Source organism: Centrocercus urophasianus, unplaced genomic scaffold (genome assembly GCF_019232065.1).
Source record: "Centrocercus urophasianus isolate 14NV4802_14NV808 unplaced genomic scaffold, USGS_Curo_1.0 seq_34, whole genome shotgun sequence".
NCBI classification, from domain to species: Eukaryota; Metazoa; Chordata; class Aves; order Galliformes; family Phasianidae; genus Centrocercus; species Centrocercus urophasianus.
The window spans coordinates 3,583,104-3,602,930 of NW_024884911.1; the positions used below are offsets into that span (position 1 = coordinate 3,583,104).

The following is a 19,827-nucleotide window of genomic DNA, read 5'->3' on the forward strand; positions in this document are numbered from 1 at the left end:
TCTTCCCGCGCCCGGCGTTTTCTGCGATAGGCGGCGCCAGCGGGGCGCCACGCTGCGGCTCTTGAGCGAGCAGAGAGGCTCAGAGCTCCGCCCGGCCGCCAGGGGGCGATGGCGGCGCCGCTGGGGAAGCGGAAGTGGCGGTGCGCCCGGCGGGGCGGTGGCGCGGCCTATAAAGGCGCGGGGTCGGCCATGGAGGCGAGGGATCTGCGCTGGGAGACGCTGGAAGCCCTGCGCGCCTCCAGCAAAGGCCGGCTGAAATACTTCCGTCACTCGGACAGGGACGAGGTGAGGCTCCTGGGGCCGGGGCGGCGGGAGCCCTTCTCAGCAGTAGGGCTGGGCGGTGCTGCGCGGAGCCGCGGGTCGCCGTTACCTTTCTTATTCGCCAAAACGCGTTTCTCCCCAGGATATCTTGGAGGGATGCATTTCTCCTCTGATGCTGTCCTCCTATGCCGGCTGGGTCCTGGATAGGATGGCCGGTTCGTCGGCCCAGGCGGCGGCACGCTCCGTTTGTGCGCCCGGCGGTACCGCTTCTCACACGGCTCCGCCCGCTGAGGAAAGCTCAGCGCCCGCCTGCGAGGAGCCCTCACCGCCCTCACGGAGTGAGACCAAGGTAGCTGCAACTGCAGCCCGCGCTGAGACAAAGAGCTTCCTTACCGCTGTGAAACGTCTGATGCGTTTTGGGTTCTGCTGTGTTACTTTGTGTGTGGGGGGGGGGGGGGCTGCTTCAGCTCTCTGTGGCATAACCGGGGTGATGCGATGGGTGTGAAGAGCAGCGTTCTTTAAAGGGGACGAAGGGGGGAGGCTGAGCTGTGGAGCAGTGAAGTTGATGAACCCCCTGAGAACAAATGTCTGCAGCTCTGCGTTAGAGAGCTTCGTGCACAGCAGTGATGTTGAGTGGTGAAGGTTTGCCCCGTCTTGGCCCCGTGTAGACTTGAGGAATATATCAACAGGATCTGACAAAAGCTCTTGGGGAGGCTGAGGGCTCCTTCTGAAGAACAGTCTAAAAAAATAAACGAATCCTGGTTTCCTCCAGCTTAACATCTTCTGTGAATGCACAGAATGCCTGGGGGTTCCCTCCACTCTAAGTCAGTGAGCTCTTGCTATCTCTGCTTCCAGATTTAATGACTGGGAAAATTCATTGTCCAACCTTGATGTAGCTGACAGAAGATACCTTAGAATTGTGAGGCTGGGTTATTTAACCGCTCTACAAATTGCACGTTGGTTGACTCAGCTGTCTGTTTTTCCATGAATAATGTGCAGTTTAAGAGGTTTCCTTCGTGAGTTTTGGATGCTATGTTCAGTCTACTTGTATGCTGGCCTTGCAGGGAAGCAGTGATCCTGGTGTGCTGGAAGTGAATCAAGAAGTCCTTCCAATCCCTCCTGTATCTAAAATGGCAAAAGTCGAAGGCTGCATTCAGATGTATGAAGAGATATACAGGATGAAAGGAAGGGTAAATAAAAACAAAAGCGTGACTGATCCTAAACCACTGTCTGGGACATTGGTGTAGGACAGCATCACGTGGACCCCGTTGCTGTCTCTGGACAGCTCTGCTTGTATTTCCTTCTGGTGAATTCGGGTGCTACACTGTGGTGCTTCTGGCACCTGTGCATCCTGCAGGAGAGGCTCCGGCAGCGGCAGGAGCAGCAGGAGCAGATGGTGAGGGCAGCATGCGACATGGCGAGAGAACAGCTGAAACGGTTTGATGAAATGAAGGAGCTGAAGCGGCGTCAGGAGATCCAAGAATTGCGGGAAGTGATGGAGAAGAGGTGAGATTAGCTCTGGTATCCTTAAGATGTTTTAACGTTTAATCAAAGGGAGGATTAATTCTTGAAAAATATTACCAGCAATTCGCTGTGTGTGTGTGTGACTGTGTTTTCTTGTTCATGTCTTTAACAGAATGCTTTTTCTCTATCTGTTTTAGTTTAAAGGAAACTCAGGGACAGCAAGAGAAGCTGAAAGAAGAACACCGACACAGAGCAAAGGTGTGTGACAGTTCTGTGTTATCAAAGAGCATGGCTCTGCGGTGGGAAGTGAGAAGAGCCAACTGATGTATTTGCCAGTACGTGGCAGTTGTGCTGTGAGAAGATATTCTGTGGTGCTGCCCTCGGCCCTGCTGCATTGTGGTGGAAGTATGGTAAAGGTGCACACATTGTAGGGCGGAGCAGTGAGCTGAACTGAGCTAACCTCTGTTCAAAGATTGCTGATGAGGGCTTTTGTTCTGCTCTTTGGAACTGGACAAGGCACTGTGTTTAGTAGAGGAGGCACTATTCTTTAGGGGCTGGTTTGCCTTTTGTAGAGTCAGAGTATTTTATCTTGTATATAAAAGTGGTGCTTTGGGATGTTCTTAGGCAGATCTTTATAACTTTGCTGACTTACTTGAGGAAAGTGGAATATGCTTTCTGTCTTTAGCTTCTACCTGAATCTTCTTGAATTTCTTTTTTTCCCTCTTTCCAACCCTATGACTACCAAACAGTCCTAAGATTCCCTTTGAACCTCCAGTCCTGTGGTTCCAACGGTGCTGTAGGCAGCAAAATTTGTCAGTCGTGCTATTCCAGGCTCTGTAGTACTTCTGTGGGGGGAATTCAGACCATAACTGAAGAAAAATTGTGGGATTTTTGTGGTGTTGGTTTTTTTTCCGTATGCATCTTCCTTTCCTCGAGACAGAAAGCACCTCTAAAGCTGCTGTTACTGGACTTTGTCTCATCCTCTCTCCAGATACTGAACCTAAAGCTGCGTGAGGCAGAGCAGCAGAGGCAGCGCCAGGAAGAGCAGGAGCGATTGCGTAGGGAAGAAGGCCAGGAAAGATTACGTCGCCTTTATTCGATTCAGGAGGAACTGCTGCAGCTGAACCAGCAGATTGATCCCAATTACAAGCACAAGGACTTGCTGAAAATTGACCTTTCTGCATACAGTAATCGAGGCAACCAGATCTGTGGGTTGGTGTCAGGACTCATCCGCACCACTAGTGAGGTAAAGGGTTGTTCTTCCCTTTGCTTGTCCCTTAGAGCTTCCAACGATTCTCTTCCAAGGCAGCTTGTTCTAACACAGCCTAGTGCTTCCAAGGCTTTGGGCTCTTTGATATGGTGGTCTATGTATAGCAGAGCCAAGGACTGGTGCTGTATTGCCTTCTCTGTCTCTTGATAGAGAGGTTTCCCTTCTCAAATGGATGTGGCCAATACTGAACAAGCCCTGAAGGAAATGCGAGGGCTGATCTCCAGCATGCAGCAAGAAATCGCTGCAGCTGTGGAAGAAAAGAAGAGGAGAGATGAGCAGGAAAAGAAACAGAAGCAGGAGGAGTTACTGAAGAAGCAGCAAGCAGAAGCTCAGACTCCTGCCCCTGCGCAGCCAGCGGGAGGAAAGCAGCAGAAGGGAGGTTGGTTGGGCTTTCTTTTCTCTCCTCATTCTCCTTTTCTCTTTATGCTCTGTTTTACTGTTTTGCCAGATGCTATTTTGGAATCTTATTCTTGTGACAGCACAACTTCTCTAACTTTTTAAATTGTTGTTGTTTTTTTTATGCAGCGCTTTCAGTCAAGGCAGGGGAAGGCGTTATGAAGTGGTACCAGCAGCTTCAAGACACTGCGGCCCAGTGTGCTGCTGCTTTCAGTGCAATGAGCCACTCCAAAGACGCTGAGGTATGAACAAGTGATTAACACTGCTGAAGAGTGATTATATTCCTCTCTAGTGGATGTGAGGGAGCGTGAGAACAGTTTCTAACAGCCCTTGTTCAATCTGCTCATTCATGCTGTCGTATCACTGAAGCTCTGCCCTCCAGCCTTGGTCAGACTTCTTGTTCTGTGAAGGTTTTTGGAGTGGTGGTGGGTTTCTTTAATTGTTGTTGTTCTTCTGCAGGTAAAGAAGATAAGAATGGAATTGCAGAAAGCAGTTACCATCCCTGTGAGCCAAATCTCTACCATTGCAGGTCAGGAAAATGCTAAGAACCCAATCCAACTATAATGCCTTTAGCTGTGATGATTTTGGTAGGACACAAATACCCAACGCTTCCATAATTACCCCTACAAGAGAGAGCTGCTATAGGAAGCGCCGGATTCTTTAGAGCACAGCATTGCTTATGGTTTTCAAGTGTCTCGCTTCCCTCAGAGGCACCTTGCTTCATCATGATCCCATTTCTTTAATTGCAGCAGTTGGAGGAGCCTCGCTCCTCAGGGTGTAGATCTATGGTTTCTTGATGGGATCTGATTAAGATTTGTCTGTTTTCTCCTGACCTTCTGTCTCTACCTTTCTGCTCTATTTACAGGCTCTCAGCTAAGACAAATATTTGACAAGCTCAATAACTTGCTCTCTGGAAAGCCTGTTCAGAGCGCAGGGGAAACTGTATTGGTGACTCAGCTCCCACAAGGCCTGGATTTTGTTTATTACAAGCTTGCAGAGAAATTTGTGGTGAGGAACTATTCTCTTTATCGAGCACATAAAGGTAGCTGGTGCTTTAGGAAGTTCTTTCGGACGCTGTTGTCCCTCTTCAACTTTCTTTTTTCCCCTTCCAGAGACAAGGAGAAGAAGAAGTAGCTTCTCACCGTGAGTCAGCTTTCCCAATTGCACTGGTGATATCAGGGATCTGGGAAGCATACCCTCGAGTTGGAGAACTCTTTTTAGCTCATCTGCACAAGACGTGCCCCTATTCTGTGCCATTCTACCCTGCATGCAAAGAGGGAGCTTCTATGGAAGAATATCAAAGGTAAATTAATTACTGAAGTTCTTCAGCTGTAGAAGGGCAAATAATGTTTTCTCCTGAGTGAACTCCACTCTTTCCTGTCTTTAATTACAAAGGCATTGCGCCATGTTGGCACAGACTCTGAAGGTTTACTCAGAAGTGTGCAGCTCTTGAAGCTGCACCCCTGGAGGATGCTGTGTCCTTCAGCTTTGGGAATATTTTTAGGGGCAATGGAAGCTCTTTTGCTTCATCTTCCCAAAGAGCAGGTAATAGCCATGGCTTGGTTTCAGTTGAAATATCCAATACAGGACTTAAAGATTCTGTGTGATATAAATCAGTGGAATATATGATCCATGAAGTAACAATCAGCCTTTGCAGTAATTCTTACAGTTTCAGAGTATCCTTCGTCTCAGCACAGTTGACTTAAAGCTGAGAGCTGCAAAAATTGGTCTGAATGTGTTTAGTTGTGCTAATATTGTAACATCTCCTATTTAGGATGCTTGGGTATCTAGTTCAGGATTCTAAGATGGAAGAGGAAGATCATTTTCTTAAACGGATGTCAGGACTGATTCGTCTGTATGCTGCTGTCATTCAGCTCCGCTGGCCTTATGGGAACAAACAAGGGGTATGGTTGTGTAACAGCACAGTCAGAACTTTGCTGCTATCCCAAATGTATTGAACACTCAGCTTGCAGCTGAAGTGTGCTGAACCTAAACCAGCTTGAGATGTATTTGGAGGGAGGTGGTCACAACTGGAACAAACAAAGTAATTTGTAGCATAGACCTTTGCTTCTGTAGTACTTTCATCACAAGTCATATGTAAGGCTGTTGTAAAATAACTATGGAAGAGAATAGAAGTTAAAAGATATGTGTTTTTCTAATAGTGTTTTGCATGTTCTATAACATTAAATTGTTTTCCTGCTTTCTAGGCCCATCCCCATGGGCTGAGCTATGGGTGGTGCTGGCTTGCTCAGATGCTGAACATGGAACCTCTGGTGGTTGTGACAGCCACACTTCTGTATGATTTTCTGGAGGTCAGTGGTGTCACAGTGTGAGCCCACTTAGCAGCAGAGCTCTGAAAAAGAACATTAGCAAACGGGATTTTTGTCTCTTTAATTTAAAAAAAATTAAGCCATGCTTGTTTTCTGAGATGAGACAGTCACAGGGATTACTGGTGGTTAAAGGGATCCCAATTGGTGACATTTTAGTATGAGAAAGAAGAGATTGCTGACAGAGGTGGGGTTTTAACAGCTAGTTCTTTTTTTTTAACCTGTCCATGTTTTCCTCAGAAAGGAATGTGAATATTTCCAGGTTCCTGTATATACAGCTTTGGGGCTGAATCTAGTTCAAGATTCCTAATATTTTAAAAGTAGTTGCGTGCTCCTGTAAGAGTAACATCTGCTCATCATTTGGTGCCAGTCTGTACAGCGCAGTGCAGAGAGTGAGGCCCTGTGTCCTTTTCAGCTTCTGTTGCTACTTCATAAGACAGGATGGATTCTTTCTTATTGAAAGGGACAGAGCCTAACCTGTATTGATCCTGCAGTCTAGGATGCAGGGATGTCCTAAATAAGAGCCAAATCTGAAGGTTGGAGGTAGGAGGGGTGCATTGTCAAACACGATCCATTTGTATGCAGCATTGTGCTTCTCCAGTGCCTTCTAAAAATGTACAAAACGCAAAAGTAAAGTACAGAACACACCAGAGGTGTTTGATGGACTGTCTGCATGAAGAAACGATGGGTACATACTGCAGTATTCAGGATTGGGAAATGGCCACAGTGTGCCTCAACAAATGGTGTTTTAGGGAGAGGTGTTATATTTTGGTGGGTGGGGGGTAGAGACTGGCATGAGAGGAGGGTCACACCGAGGTGGTATTAATGATGACCACCCATTCAACAGGAAGAAGCAGGTGGTTGTTCCAGCAGTGGGGCAGCCAGGAGGCTTTGTTTCTTTCTCAGTAGATGTAGGTGTCTTTCTTAGTGTTCAGATGAAATATTAAGCCATCGATATTGAACAAGTTGATTGAAGGTGTCGTGCTAAACTGAGGCCCAGAGCCGGAATCTGATGTTTGTGTGTTTCTGTACCGCAGGTGTGTGGCCATGCTCTCATGAAACAGTACCACTGTCAGTTCTGGAAGCTGTTGCTGGTGATGCAAGAAGACTATATCCCACGGTATGGTGGTTGTGTTTGGGATGGGAAATAGTCCCTGTCTTTACCTTTTGAGTTCTTGCTCTTAAGTGACTCCTCCACCTTTTCTCATCTCTCTGTCTGTGAATCAAACTCAGCTAAGTAGATTTTGAGACATGCTGTTATTCCTGCAGAATTGAAGCAATTACCAACGTGGGACAGAAGGCTTCTTTAACGCGTTTCAAGCAATTCCTGCAGGTAAAACAGCTTTTTTCAGTTCTCAAATTGTTTTTTTCCTTTGCTCTGTTCTGTATACCTCACTCCAATAATGAGGCTGGTGCTGCTAGCAGCATGCTTGATAGTCCAGCCTTGTAACTATGATGTAACCTGTCTGTTGGTTAGTGAATTTTCTTATGGTAGTTGCAGTGCCTAACATCTTACTTCCTTCTTACCTCACATGCATTTTTCTTAGTGAAAATGTATTCTGATGTAATGAATATTCAGTGAAGACTGGTGGCAGTGAGAGGAGGCACGCAGGTTGGGGAGGGTTCTGCTGAGTCATTTCTAACAGCTGAATTTCGTCAGCAGCTTGCTTGTTTTTGCTGTCACCCTGATTAGCTGTAAGGGAGGCTGGTGTTTGGAGCTGTTCTTTGTAGCATCTGTGCAGCGCTGTGTTTTGAGTAGGTGTTCTTTTAGAGGAAGCCTGCAGAACTGTTAAATGCTGGATTTTGTTTTGTGAATGTTGTCTTAAACTGAAGCCATTGTGTTTTAATATCATACTTTGCGCTTTAATTTCAAACAAATTTTTGTAAATTTTTGTACTTTATTAACAATACAAGAGATGGCAAACTAAGATACCTGTTTCTTATTTCTTTTTTTCACTTTTTTTTGGTTGTCTTTTCTTCACTAGGAAAGCCTACAGAAAAAGGACATCCCATTACCAAAGGGCTTTCCTCAGCCTTCCTTCTGGAGGTCCTGAACTGCTGCATACTTCATCCTCCCTGGATATCAGTGCTGTCAGAGCTCCTTCGTGAGCATTGTGAACATCGATGGACATGGAGTTTATGTTCCATCAATTTGTTTCTGTTTAATAATTTTATGTTGGACGGAACAGAGTCCTGTTTTATTTGTTGGAAGTGATGCAAGCTGGTCTTTGTGTTTTTATAAGCTTTTGTATAGTAAATTATGGAACACTGAGGATTTCTACTTTTCATGTTCAGACGTGCAGAAGGTGCTTTAAGTGCAGCATTCTGATTACTTCTAGATTTCAGAATTGAAACATTCGCTTGGTGCTGTTCTGTTCGTGGAAATGAAAATACCTCAAAGCTTTATGAAGTCTTAACAGAGGATGAACCTTGGAAACACACTGGGGAAACCTTAAAGTTTTGTTATTTATTGTATCTCACTTGTATAATTTGTTTCCAACTATGGTGATGTATTTGCATCCTGTTTCTTGCAAACAACATCTTGAAATTACCGAGAGATTGGTGAAAGGTCTTTGGCCAATCAGCCTTGACATTTATCTCTGTTGAATGTAACTTTGCTCCAAGACAGTGCTCTTCGTTTAAGAGAGGTAGACGTGCTGTTCTCAAAGCTGTGTGAGGATATAACTTGGTGGGGACAGAACTGAGTTCCTAAAACTACAGAAATGTCCCTTATTCACTGAGTGCATGGAAATTAATGATCTATTTTATTAAAAAAGTGGTGAAAGGAGGCATTCATCGAAGCACTTTTGCCAATGTTCTGCCACCACTTGAGGGGAAGTGGCACACTTGAGTTCCTGCAGTGCACTGCCTTGTATTTTATAAGCGCCTTTTAATACCAGTCTATTTCTTTCAGTGTTGTGCCATTTTTATTTATCAAGTGCTGTAATACTTTTATGCCAATGGTGGCTTATTCTGAGAACAGTTCATTTTTAGAATCTGTTTAATATTCAAAATGTATTAACTTTTTTTTTTTTTAACCTGTTGCAGTTTGTGACTTTTCTATAGCTGTGGAGGGAGATGTCAGTAAACTCAGTGGCTTCCTTCCCAGTGGATGTGGGAGATGAGGGTGGGAGGAGTTGTCTTTGATGCGCAGTGCTGTTCTTGAACTATTTTGGTGGTTTCCAAGATGAGAAAATTTGCTTCAGGGTTTTGGAAGGCAGTGCATGATTTTTGCACAATACAGTTGCCAATTAAAACTTATTTTTACCAGGTAGCTTTTTGATATTCATGAAGATTTCAGAATTCAAAGCTGTAGAAAGTGGAGTTGAGGGCCGTATGTTGATGTGAAATGGTTTTGGGTTTTTTTATTACAAATTTAATGGTCTGATTTTTTAATGTACAAATTCAAAATTTTCTGAGAAAGGGTTCTAACATATGTATTATAGTGTCCTTGGGCCTTTTTTAAATACTGAACTTGGACTTGAAAATTGGTAATAAATCGTGTAAGTATTTTGTAAACCGATTCTGGAATTTATTTGGTGAGTGTCACTGGTGGCTGTTCTGCTATACTGGAAATCTCCCCGTTTCCTTTTACCACATACCATGTAAGCTCTACACTTGAATTACTATTCTTGAAAATGCTCAGTCTTTGGTTTTTGTTTTTCAGGGGAGCAGTAGTGGCTGTTAGAAACTGCTGTCTGATGTGATGGTATGTGCAGGACACAGCTGTCTCCCTTTTGCCTGACAGGTGCTGAGGTTTTCTGACATATTTTGAGGAGGAGCATAACTATATTTTTGTGAATAACAAATACAGCATCCCTTTCTGCCTGTCAGTAAAGAGCATCCACGTATTTATAAGCTATTTCTAAATGTTCATAAGTATTTTGAATAACAAGAAGGGGAACGGCTGTTTACAAGGGTGGGCAGTGATAGGACAAGGGGGAGTGGTTTTAAACTGAGATGGGAGGTTCAGGTTGGATATTAGGAGGAAGTTTTTCACACGGTGGTGAGGCACTGGAACAGGTTGCCCAAGGAGGCTGTGGATGCCCCATCCCTGGGGGCATTCAAGGCCAGGCTGGATGTGGCTCTGGGCAGCCCGGTCTGCTGGTTGGTGACCCTGCACATAGCAGGGGGTTGGAACTGGATGAGCATTGTAGTCCTTTGTCAACCTAGTCCATTCTATGATTCTATGTTATTGGCAATAAACCAACATTTATTTTTAGATTAAGGTTGCATCCGCTGTTTGAGCTGATGGCTGACGTGTGTGACGCCGTTCTGCTTATTTTAGCGGCTTTGAACGTAGCCCATTTGGTGTTAAGAAGTCCCAGTGCACACAAGGTCTTGTGTTCACACCAAAGTGATATTTTCATACGCACATTTGTGTCCCAAATGCCAGCATCTCCCGTGTGCAGGCGCTGTGCGTTCAGGACCAGATGCACGAAGATTGCTGTGAGTCACTCTTCCTTAGAGACAATGGTTCCATGCAGTCCTACGGCTTCTGATGCAACGTCAGTGCCAGTGTGTTTTTCCATTTAAACACTTAAATAGCAGTGTTATTAACTCAAACGATACCAAGACCCTTTCAGTACTTTGATCTGATGGTGTTCTGCCTGTAAAAACCTGAGAGATTCGGCTGCACCTTTCTCACATGTCTATTTCAAACATTCATACTAAGGGCTCATTCTCCTTCGGATTTATGCTTTTAAAAACAGATGGCTCATGCCAGGCAGGGAGCCTGAGCTGTGCCGCCCTTGTCAGCTTTGGACATCAGAACGCCAGACTCCTTCATCGTTCTGATCTTCAATAACGCAGAACTGCTGAGACTGCTTTGACTTCATTGATTTTAACTGTGAAATCTGCAACGGATCTTCTGCCTCTGCAGCAGCTCTGCGCCTCAGGAGCAGAAGATGGCCCCAGCGGGGGCTGAAAAGGCGGCAGATACCCCCCCATCGCCGCCGTGCTGCGTTGGTAATTTAAATAATTTTCGATGCTGCCCCGTCTCGTTTTTTTTAATGTTATTTTAATGCTCACAGAAGAGCCAGAGAGCGAACCACCGCCTCCCGCCCCTCACCCCGCCCTTTCTCTCAGGCATCCCGCCACGCCCCTCGGCTCTTTCCGGACCCACTCGGCACTTTCCGTAACGCTTCGGCTCTCTCCGCATGCGCTCTCTCTCTCTGCTCTGCTGTGCTCGGATGGGTGGGGCCCTCCCTTCCCCCGCCGGTTTTTTCCGAACCCCTTCGGCACTTTCCGCCAGTCGGGAGCCCGTTCTGCGGCGCTGACGTCATCGCCTGCCGCTGTATAAAAGGCAGCGCCGGCGGCGCACCGTGTCCGTAGCGGAGGGGCGGCGGGCGCGGAGCCGGCGGACTGCGCGCACAGCCGGTGAGGCGGCGGGCTGAGGCGGGCGGGCGTCAACCTCCGCCCCATTCCGGGCGCGCGGGGCCCGCTCCGCCGCTGCGGGGACAGGTGTACGCTCCCCACAGCCGCGGGGGAGGCCTCAGAGCGCCGTTCCTGAGGGGCTCTCAGCGCTTGCCGTGTCCGGAGGGGGGAGGGGGGCATAAAGCATAAAGGGCGGGCGGGCAGGGAGCGGCCGGCGGCAGGAATTCCATTCAGCGCCCCGGGGAGGGGAGGGGACGGGCGGCGGTGACAGGCGGCCCCGCGAGCAGCAATGGCTTCCGCAGCGCCCGCCAAGGTCAGCAGCTGAGGGGAGCGCGGGGCCGTCAGCAATGTGCGGGAATTGCGGCTTCCATCATCGCAGGGCCGCGTTCGTCCCCTGGTAGCCCTCAGATGCGTCTTTGTGTTAAAAAAGGAAAAAAAAAAAAAAAATAGAAAATTAGCTTTTTTTTTTTTTTTTTCTCCTCTATTAGGGAAGAACGAGTTCCAGCCTTTCTATGGTTAGAGGTTCGGTAGATAAGGGCTGTACACGAAAAGCTGAGGGTAGCACTGTGCGTTCCAGGGCAGCTCCCTGCTGGGTGTGGGGGTGGATGGCAGGGATGGGTGGATGGATGGACGGACGGACGGACAGCAGTGTGTCTGCCCTGCCATTGCATTGGGTACGTGTGTTCTGAGCAGCAGTTGTCTGGAGATGGCAAATGAGCACATCAGAGAAGGGGGGAAAAAAAACAAAAAAAACAAACAAAAAAAAACCTGCCTGAAATGCTTCTGTATCTTTCTGGAAAAGAAAAAAAATATCTGTTTTCTTCTGGCATTGTGTTAGGAGTGAACTGCCAGAAGATTCCAAAGGCTGTGTTCTCTGAATGGCCTTGCTCACAGGCTCCATTTTTTATTTTTTTTCCAAAGCAATGATTAAATTGCCACATACGACTCTTTTTCTTGCCTTTAAACACACCTAACAATGGTTTGTGGTTGTTTGTGCCAAACAAGTTATAAATAATGAACAAAAGGTTGGAAATAGGGCGCACTCTGCTGCATTGCGTGCAGGGTCCGTGAGTGCAGCAGTGGAATTGCTGGCACCAAGCGAGCAGGTTACCTTGTTTGCATCAAGGCCTTTATTTCTGTCACTGCTGGGAGGAGGAGAAACTACATCTGAATGCACTGGGTTGAAATAGAATTTTTAAAATCAGATCTAGGAGTGATGCTTTCTTGATGTCCATGGTGGATGAACTTGGACAAATGTATCTGTAATATTTTTAATTAAAGTAATAATAGTAACAAGAATATCAGAAGGTGAAAGCTGTCTTTTTTAAGCCCTCTTTGCGTGTTTTTCTCCTGCACAGGAGGAGGAAGGCAGGAGGAGCCTAGCATCTCCTACGACAGGGTGGTACCACGGTGTGAAATCCCTGTTTCTCAACCATTACACATATAGCTCATCCCGGTAACTTCATGCAAATAGCTCAGTGTCACTGTTGCCTTGTTTTTACCCACATTGTGTATTTATGGCACACGGTTGTGTTCTTCATAAATACGTTGCTTTCTGGGGGGAAACGGATCGCTCCCCTTGTGTTGGAAGAAGTGATACGAATTCCTCCCTGTTCTCTACTGCATGTTAATGTAGTGTGGGAGTCTGTTTTTTCCATTTGTCCCTGGAGTGTAGGCAGCAGAAAAATGGGGTGGAGCAGACTGCAGATGCTGTTGGTGGGGATTGCCAAGCATAGCCCGGTGATATTGCTGATCAAACGGGTGGCACCCTGCCTTCCCTGCTGCAACCGATCCGTGGTCAGCTATGCAGATGCCACGGGAGATATGCAGTGGCTTCAGCAAGCACAAAGACAGCAAACTGCGCTTGTCCATGAGCTGCTTCAGGAACTGCAGTGTACTCATGGGGAAAATGTAGAGCCAGGGGCAGCAGGACAGCTTTCAGCTGGAAATTTATTGGATTAGATATACTTAACAGCTATATAATGAGCCATCTCAAAAAATATCTCCTGCTGCAACTGTTCTTTTGGATTTTTTAACTATAGCAATTGGAAGTAAACATCTCTGGAGATATTTGAAACCTCCTCGTTGCATTTGTGCTCTGAAATTAAGCCACCCCATTTGATTACTGTGTTGCGAGAAGCTTCATTTGCCAAGTCCAGATAAGTTCCTTTAGTGTCTGTTTTGACCTTCAGATTATGGTAGGGCTTGGTTTGTTTCAGTTAACTGGGAAGGTTAGCACTGACCACATTAACTCTTCCTGCTGGTGTTCGTAACGTGTTTGCATGGGGGGTTCTGTTGCCTGCAGTCACTTGTGGAATGATAACACCGAACTGCTGCGTGTGGCAAAGAACCAAAGGGGCAGCGTGGGGTGTGTGCTGTGATGGAGTTTGTGTGTTAGAAAAAGAAACAAGAGAACGAAGCCATGTCCTTGCACTCGTAGTGAGCTGAATGTTATCTCGATCTCCCCCTCCCTTTTAGACTCTGCATTCTTCCATCATGTTGTCATCGTTTCGTAAAGTCAAAGTCCAGGTATTGCTACGTAATGCATGTGGTGCTGTCGCCATACTTGCCTGCCTTTATTGCAGTGACCTATTTGTAACAAAATCCCACTGATTTGAGAGCTTGTATGACATAGCAAATGCTTTATTTGCTATATTATATACTTCACTGTTCATTCTGGTCTGGCTTTCCCCTAATACTTTGAGTTTCCCAATTTCTGCGATGCATGATGTGTGAACACTTTGGAGTTCAGTATAATCAGCTGTTGGTGTGGATTAATTTCCTAAGAGCTTCTTGTTTTAGAGAATTCTTGTGCAATGTCTTTTTAGCTATCTAAAAGTCAGTGATGGTAAGATTTACATCATAGCACATCGTACATTTGAAGTCAGCTTTGGTTCATAACCCACGCACTGTGCTCTCGCTGTTCGTCTGTGCCATTTTCAGTTTGGAGATGGCAAAACAAACAGGGGCCAAACTTCTCCTGGGTGACACAGCAGCCAGGTTCTATTTGGAAATGAGTCAGGTGAATGTCTGTGCTGGAATTAGCATTATAATGAAAAGATGACAGGAATGGAGCATGCTGGGTGAGTTATGTAACATCCCATTACCTGTAGCCCTGCGGTTCTGCAGTGCGGTCGGGGTGCTGTGTTGGAGCAGGGCTGCGCTGACACCAAAAGCAGAGCGACCCAGTTATGCATCAAGGCACCAAACTCAGACCCTGTTATGCAGCTTCACCAGTTTAGCTGCGGAATGAAAATGTTAACATGCCTGAAAATGAGCAGGTGTTTAATTGCCATACAGGTTTTGAAACATGGATGGCTGTGCACAAGCCCTCATCAGCCCGCATCGGTGCGTTTGCAGCCTGCTTTAGTTCAAGCACAAAAGAGACCTTTTTTTGTGTCCCTGCAATGCCAACTTAACTCTGGGGGCATGTTAGGACGTTACTTGTGCTGCATTTGGTCTGTGTGATCCTACAGCGCTACACTGCAGCTCCAGCATATTGGGTTTTTGTGCTGCAGCACCTCCCTCACTGTGTCTTGACTCTGCGGTCCTTGGCTGACCCGTGATGGTAACCAGGAGCACTGGGACGCAGGGTTCTGCTGTGTTCTTCCCTTGGCACTTCTGTGTTTTCTAGATTTAAATTAATAGCAAGCTAATTGACTGTGCTTTAATTATCCCTTGTTAGCATTTAAAACCTGCAGCATGGTGTGTGTGATGGATACTCTTGGTTACTTCTGAAGCACGCACACTGCATCATTCCCCTGGCAGCAGCAGCCAGGGTGGTTGCTTTGCTTTGAGAAAGCCACGGGTGATTGGATCCCATGGGAAGCAGTGATGATGTCCCCATGGCTCAGGGCCATGTTGCCTGAGTGTGACACTGAGCACAGAACTGTGTGGTGCTGCTGCTGGGGTCACCGGTGCTGAGGGCGTGCAGCACATCAGGGCTTGTGACAGCAGTCATTATTTTACTACATCTCAAGATAGTGATCTTTATATAGTGATATCCGATTGCTTTTCAGGTAGAGTGGTTTACTTCTTTCAGCTTTGTGTAATTGTTTGGACAAAGCTGCCAAAATCTACTGTGCAGCACTCAGCGTAGTTTGCACTGGAGTTTTTAAATCCCTGAGACCACATTTAGGTCAGGAAAACGCTGACCTCTGCCGTGCCTGCCCAGCCAGCATCACTGTCGTTCCCACTGAGCCCACCTCGCTGCCTCCCACACCCCAGCACTATTGCTGACATCGTCACTGTGCACTGCAGCAGCCATAGCTGTCTGGGGCTGTGTGTCCCGTTGGTGTGTCAGCACCCAGTGTGCATAACGGGGTGGGCTGGCTATTTTGGCCTGAAGGAGGAGAGCAATAACTTCAGTTGTTTTTTCTTGTGTGGTTGTTTTTCTGGTCTTAAACCTGCTTGTGCTTTTTTAATTATTATTATTATTTTTGAACACCACTGCAGCAGTGCAGCGTGACGGAGCATTTTGCGTTGCCCTTTAGCTAGCCATCAGCCAATTAGTGACTTTCCAAGTGCAGTCTCACAGGACAAATTGAGAACAGCAGATACTCTTGGAGGAGCAGGTTCAGAGCCGCCTCCTGCAGCCATTCAGTGCGGCATGAGGAGCACACTGCACCCCCAGCACGGCCTCCTGCAGCCCGGCCCCATGCCAGCTTATCAGCCTGTGCAGGCAGTGCAGGGTGGGGCTGCTGTCCCCCAGGAGGCTGGGGGGGGAGGGGGGGTGTCAGGTCACTGTGGGATGAGCTGTGCTTCTCACAGAGCTTCCCTTCAGCCCATCTGCTGCTGGGCATGCGGAGGTGTGCTGGAGGGGGAGGTGGAGCCTCCGTAAAACCCCAGCATGGTTTAGGTTGGAAAAACCTTCAGGATCGTCTGGTTCCAGCTCCTGCTGTGGGCACAGCGCCCCACTGCCCCATCCACGGCCTTGGGCAGCTCCAGGGTACCCACACTTCTGGGCTGCAGCGCCAGGGTCTCACTGCCCTCAGAGTGAACAATTTCTTCCGAACATCTAACCCTACCCTTATGTAGTTAAATGTCATTGCTTCTTGTCCTATCACTACACCCTCCTCCCCTCCACATTCCCTTCAGGCCCCTGTTAGGCACTGTAAGGTCTCCTTGGAGCCTTCTCTGGCCTGAAATGCAGATGGTGCACTGAACCAAAAAGCCTTGGAACCACCTCAGAGTCCCTTGGCACCGAGGTGCTGTTCTGCAGCATCCATGACTTCAGAGCACAGAGTTCCCCAGCGACTGCTGATCGCATTCTGGCACCATCTCGCCTTGCTGACGTCAGCTATCTGCTGCAGGAAAGAACAGTCTATTATTGCTAGAGCAAAGCACTTCTTTTACAATGGACTGGCTCGACTTGCTGTGTTATAAAGGGAGCCTTTCTTTTGATGGATTCCAGCAAAAAGAGGAGCCAGATTGCGTAGCTGGTGTGCTGAGAGGCAAACCAGCGACTGGCCTAAATCACAGGGGGGCTTCATTTATTTAAATGGAGAATAATTTAGTGATCTAACTAACTTTGTCAATTTAATATCTTAATAATTATTTAATAAAATAATGATTTAAAGTAATTTGAGATCAGTGGCACTGCGGAGGTACTTCTCATACTGGTATGTAAGCTGACAGTTGATCTGGTGACTGCGTGGTGTTCTGAAACGTAATGAAGATTCCTTTTTGTTTTTCCTGGTGATGCTCGAATCCAGAGCAAGGAGCGGTCCATTAGGGTTAGGCTGACTGCCCCTTTGTCATTGCTGAGCAGAATTCAGCTTAAAAAAAGGAAAAAAGTAGAAAAAAGAAAGAGTTGTTGGAGTTACTACGCAATGTAGCAGCACGGGGAAGGAAATCATTGCTAAAAACTTCCTGTGATTTTTCTGGCTTGCTCCCTGGAGTTGACAGACAATCTGAAGCAGCCCTTCACACAGCTGTCCTCTGCAGGAGATGCCCCATAGCTGGCCTCCAGCTATATTTGGGGTTTGATCTTTTAAAGCTCAAATACACCAATCCAGTGGAGCTTTTGGTCTCCCTGGGCTTCGTTCCTGCCATTCGGCCCACACAGCCCCTTTGTTCCACAACCCTCTTGGCAGCAGAACAACCAGGCCTGGAAGAGAGAGCGGAGCTGAGCTTTCCTTCCTTCCTTCCTTGAACCACTGCAGTGCAGCTGAGCTCAGAGTTGGCCAGGTAACAACAGCTGCTGTGACGCAGCAGTGCTGGGCAGGGGGCTCTGCCCTGCTTATCCTTTCACATGGCCCCACTGCAAGTGCTTGGAAACCACACAGCAAACAGCCATGCAGATAGTGTTCCAACCTGGCCAGTTTTTCATGTCAATATGCAAGATATGCATCTAGTTAAAGCATGCAGCTAGCTGGTCCCTAAGTAACTTTATTTTGTATTTAACAACGTATTTCAGAGATTGCCTGTGTCTTTCCGTGCAGTTTTGCACTTTCTCTTCCACTTTTTATTTTGTAGGATTGAGGGAAGGTACGTTTAGTTTACAATGCTTACATCTATTTATAATAAAAGCATTGACCAAGCTGTACACGTAAGCACCTGTACATCCAGACATTAATTGCATAATTGCTCAAGCACTGGTTATTTGTTGCAACAACTTCTTGATATGCATAGCAAGTTGTCAAAAGAGCACGTAAGTACCCAGACTTTTTGACAGTGATGGTACTTCTTAATCTGTGTCACACTTCTGTTGTAATGCACAGGTTCCTTACTGAAAATCCAGGTGCTTTCTGAAAGTTTAGGAAGTGAAAAGTAAAAGTGATCCCAATGTTGATCAGAATTAGATAAAACAATGATCAGGATTTTTTGGGGTCTGCAGTAACAGTAACAGCTTTCAGCAGATGAAATGATATGTAAGGATCTCCAGTTGAAGAGAGAGAGTTGGTTATACAAAATACTCCTTGAATTCCTTCTCTGTGACATCTGATCTGTGGAACGGAGCCTGAGCCTCTGGGTTGGCTTTTGCAGATGTGTGTGGGGTTGGCAGGGTGGGTTTATGGCTGCTTGACTGTCTGAGAGAGCAGAGTGGCTGTCACACACACGTGTGTGTATCGATGTTTGCATGTACAGTCCATGTATGTGTGTGTCTGTATGCATATGGATGTACTTATGTGGGCTCGTTAGCTGTTCTTTAAGGAACAGAATTAAATATCATTACTGAAGCTACGTACTCAGATATGTACTCAGTATTTTAACTAAGTTTTCATGTTGTCCAGGAAACATCTGATGTTTATGTATCTACATGTGGATACATGTGTGTATGCACACATATATGCATAAGTGCACACAAACATGTTTCTGAAGCACCCTTTTACAATCTGTATTTCATGCTTGCATGGTGGGCTGTGGGTGGCATGGCCTTCGTACTGCTGGGCAGGCAGTGGTAGCCATAGCTTTCCAAGACAAGTAGGTGTTTAATGCTGTTGTAAATGCTCTTTTTCCATGATATCCTGCTACACGTTCCTATTTATTTATGTTCTGTGTACATACCTACATACATTTACTGTAAGTAAACCACGTTTGAGTTTAAAAGAAAGAAATACACATCAATGACCAGCAAGCAAAAACCAGGTTCTTCTTTCACGGATCTCTCCATACCTTTGTTTTATAATACAAACAAAACGTTAACTGAGTGGTTTTTGGCTTTCAGAAAATGGATCCAAGTGGGGTAAAAGTGTTGGAAACAGCAGAAGATATCCAAGAACGGCGCCAGCAGGTTTTGGACCGTTACCACCGGTTCAAGGAACTGTCTTCTCTGAGGCGCCAAAAACTCGAAGATTCCTATCGCTTCCAGTTCTTCCAGCGCGATGCAGATGAGCTCGAAAAATGGATCCAAGAGAAACTCCAGATAGCATCTGATGAAAATTACAAAGACCCAAGCAATTTACAGGCAAGTCCCACTGCTATCCTGTGGGATTGTACTGTTAATATTAGGATGTTCCACGTCAGTTGGAGTAGGAACAAATGCATAAGTGTAGCGTGAGAGTGGTGAACAAAAGGTGGATGCAAATACACGCAGCCTTGCAAAGTGCTCTCCAAGAGCAATGGGTCTTTGCTGACATGACTGGAATATTTCTGATAGCAGATTATATACTAAATCAATACAGAAAAACTTAGTGCAGTGTGCAGTAAAACCAGCTTGGGTTAATCCTAGAATCAGCTCAGAGAATAAACGCTATAAAAGATAGCTGAAGAAAACAAACTTGTGTGGGAGATGGATTTTCAGATGTTAGAACTCTCAGATGTGTGAGAGCAAACACAGCAGTGACATACCTAAACTGCTGTATCTACTCACAAAGCATGGTACAACTGTGACTTCAACTGTGCTATTGTATTGTTTGCTTTCAGTGCAAAATAGCAAAAAATAAGTGAAAAATCCTGATGCAGGGATTTGTAGAGGAGAGCTGTGCACCAAATCTCAGCTACGTTCTTTGATGTTTTGCTTGCAGGGGAAGCTGCAGAAGCACCAGGCCTTTGAAGCTGAGGTGCAGGCCAATTCAGGGGCTATCGTTAAGCTGGATGAGACTGGAAATCAGATGATCAATGAAGGCCATTTTGCATCTGAAACCATAAGAGTGAGTTTGAAAACTTTTTTCTTCTTACAGACTTTTTCTAGAACAGTTTTAGTAGGTTACGTGCATAACTCTGTGTTCCAGAACACATTTTAAAATTCTGCAAATACTCTGAGTGAAATCACAAGAGAATTTCTATATG

The 19,827-nt window shown here is 46.2% G+C and overlaps 2 protein-coding genes across 4 annotated transcripts in view; both read left to right on the top strand.

Moving 5' to 3' along the window:
* Nucleotides 1–108: 108 nt before the first annotated feature.
* GLE1 (GLE1 RNA export mediator) lies at nucleotides 109–9,237 on the top strand. The gene is made up of 16 exons (XM_042830935.1): nucleotides 109–285; nucleotides 404–610; nucleotides 1,326–1,451; nucleotides 1,619–1,767; nucleotides 1,923–1,983; nucleotides 2,717–2,971; nucleotides 3,146–3,374; nucleotides 3,521–3,633; nucleotides 3,851–3,920; nucleotides 4,257–4,399; nucleotides 4,504–4,694; nucleotides 5,166–5,295; nucleotides 5,599–5,703; nucleotides 6,756–6,838; nucleotides 6,988–7,051; nucleotides 7,704–9,237. Exons 1-16 carry the CDS (start codon nucleotides 109–111, stop codon nucleotides 7,770–7,772), a joined length of 2,172 nt encoding a protein of 723 aa, XP_042686869.1. The 3' UTR covers nucleotides 7,773–9,237.
* Nucleotides 9,238–11,030: 1,793 nt separating this feature from the next.
* SPTAN1 (spectrin alpha, non-erythrocytic 1) overlaps nucleotides 11,031–19,827 on the top strand; it is a 46,142-nt gene continuing 37,345 nt past the window's right edge. For all 3 annotated transcript variants that reach the window (XM_042830931.1, XM_042830932.1, XM_042830933.1), the window contains exons 1-3: nucleotides 11,031–11,097; nucleotides 18,764–19,003; nucleotides 19,563–19,688. In XM_042830931.1, coding sequence (XP_042686865.1) covers nucleotides 18,767–19,003; nucleotides 19,563–19,688 — 363 coding nt within the window. In that variant the 5' untranslated portion in view covers nucleotides 11,031–11,097; nucleotides 18,764–18,766. The remainder of the gene's footprint in view (nucleotides 11,098–18,763; nucleotides 19,004–19,562; nucleotides 19,689–19,827) is intronic.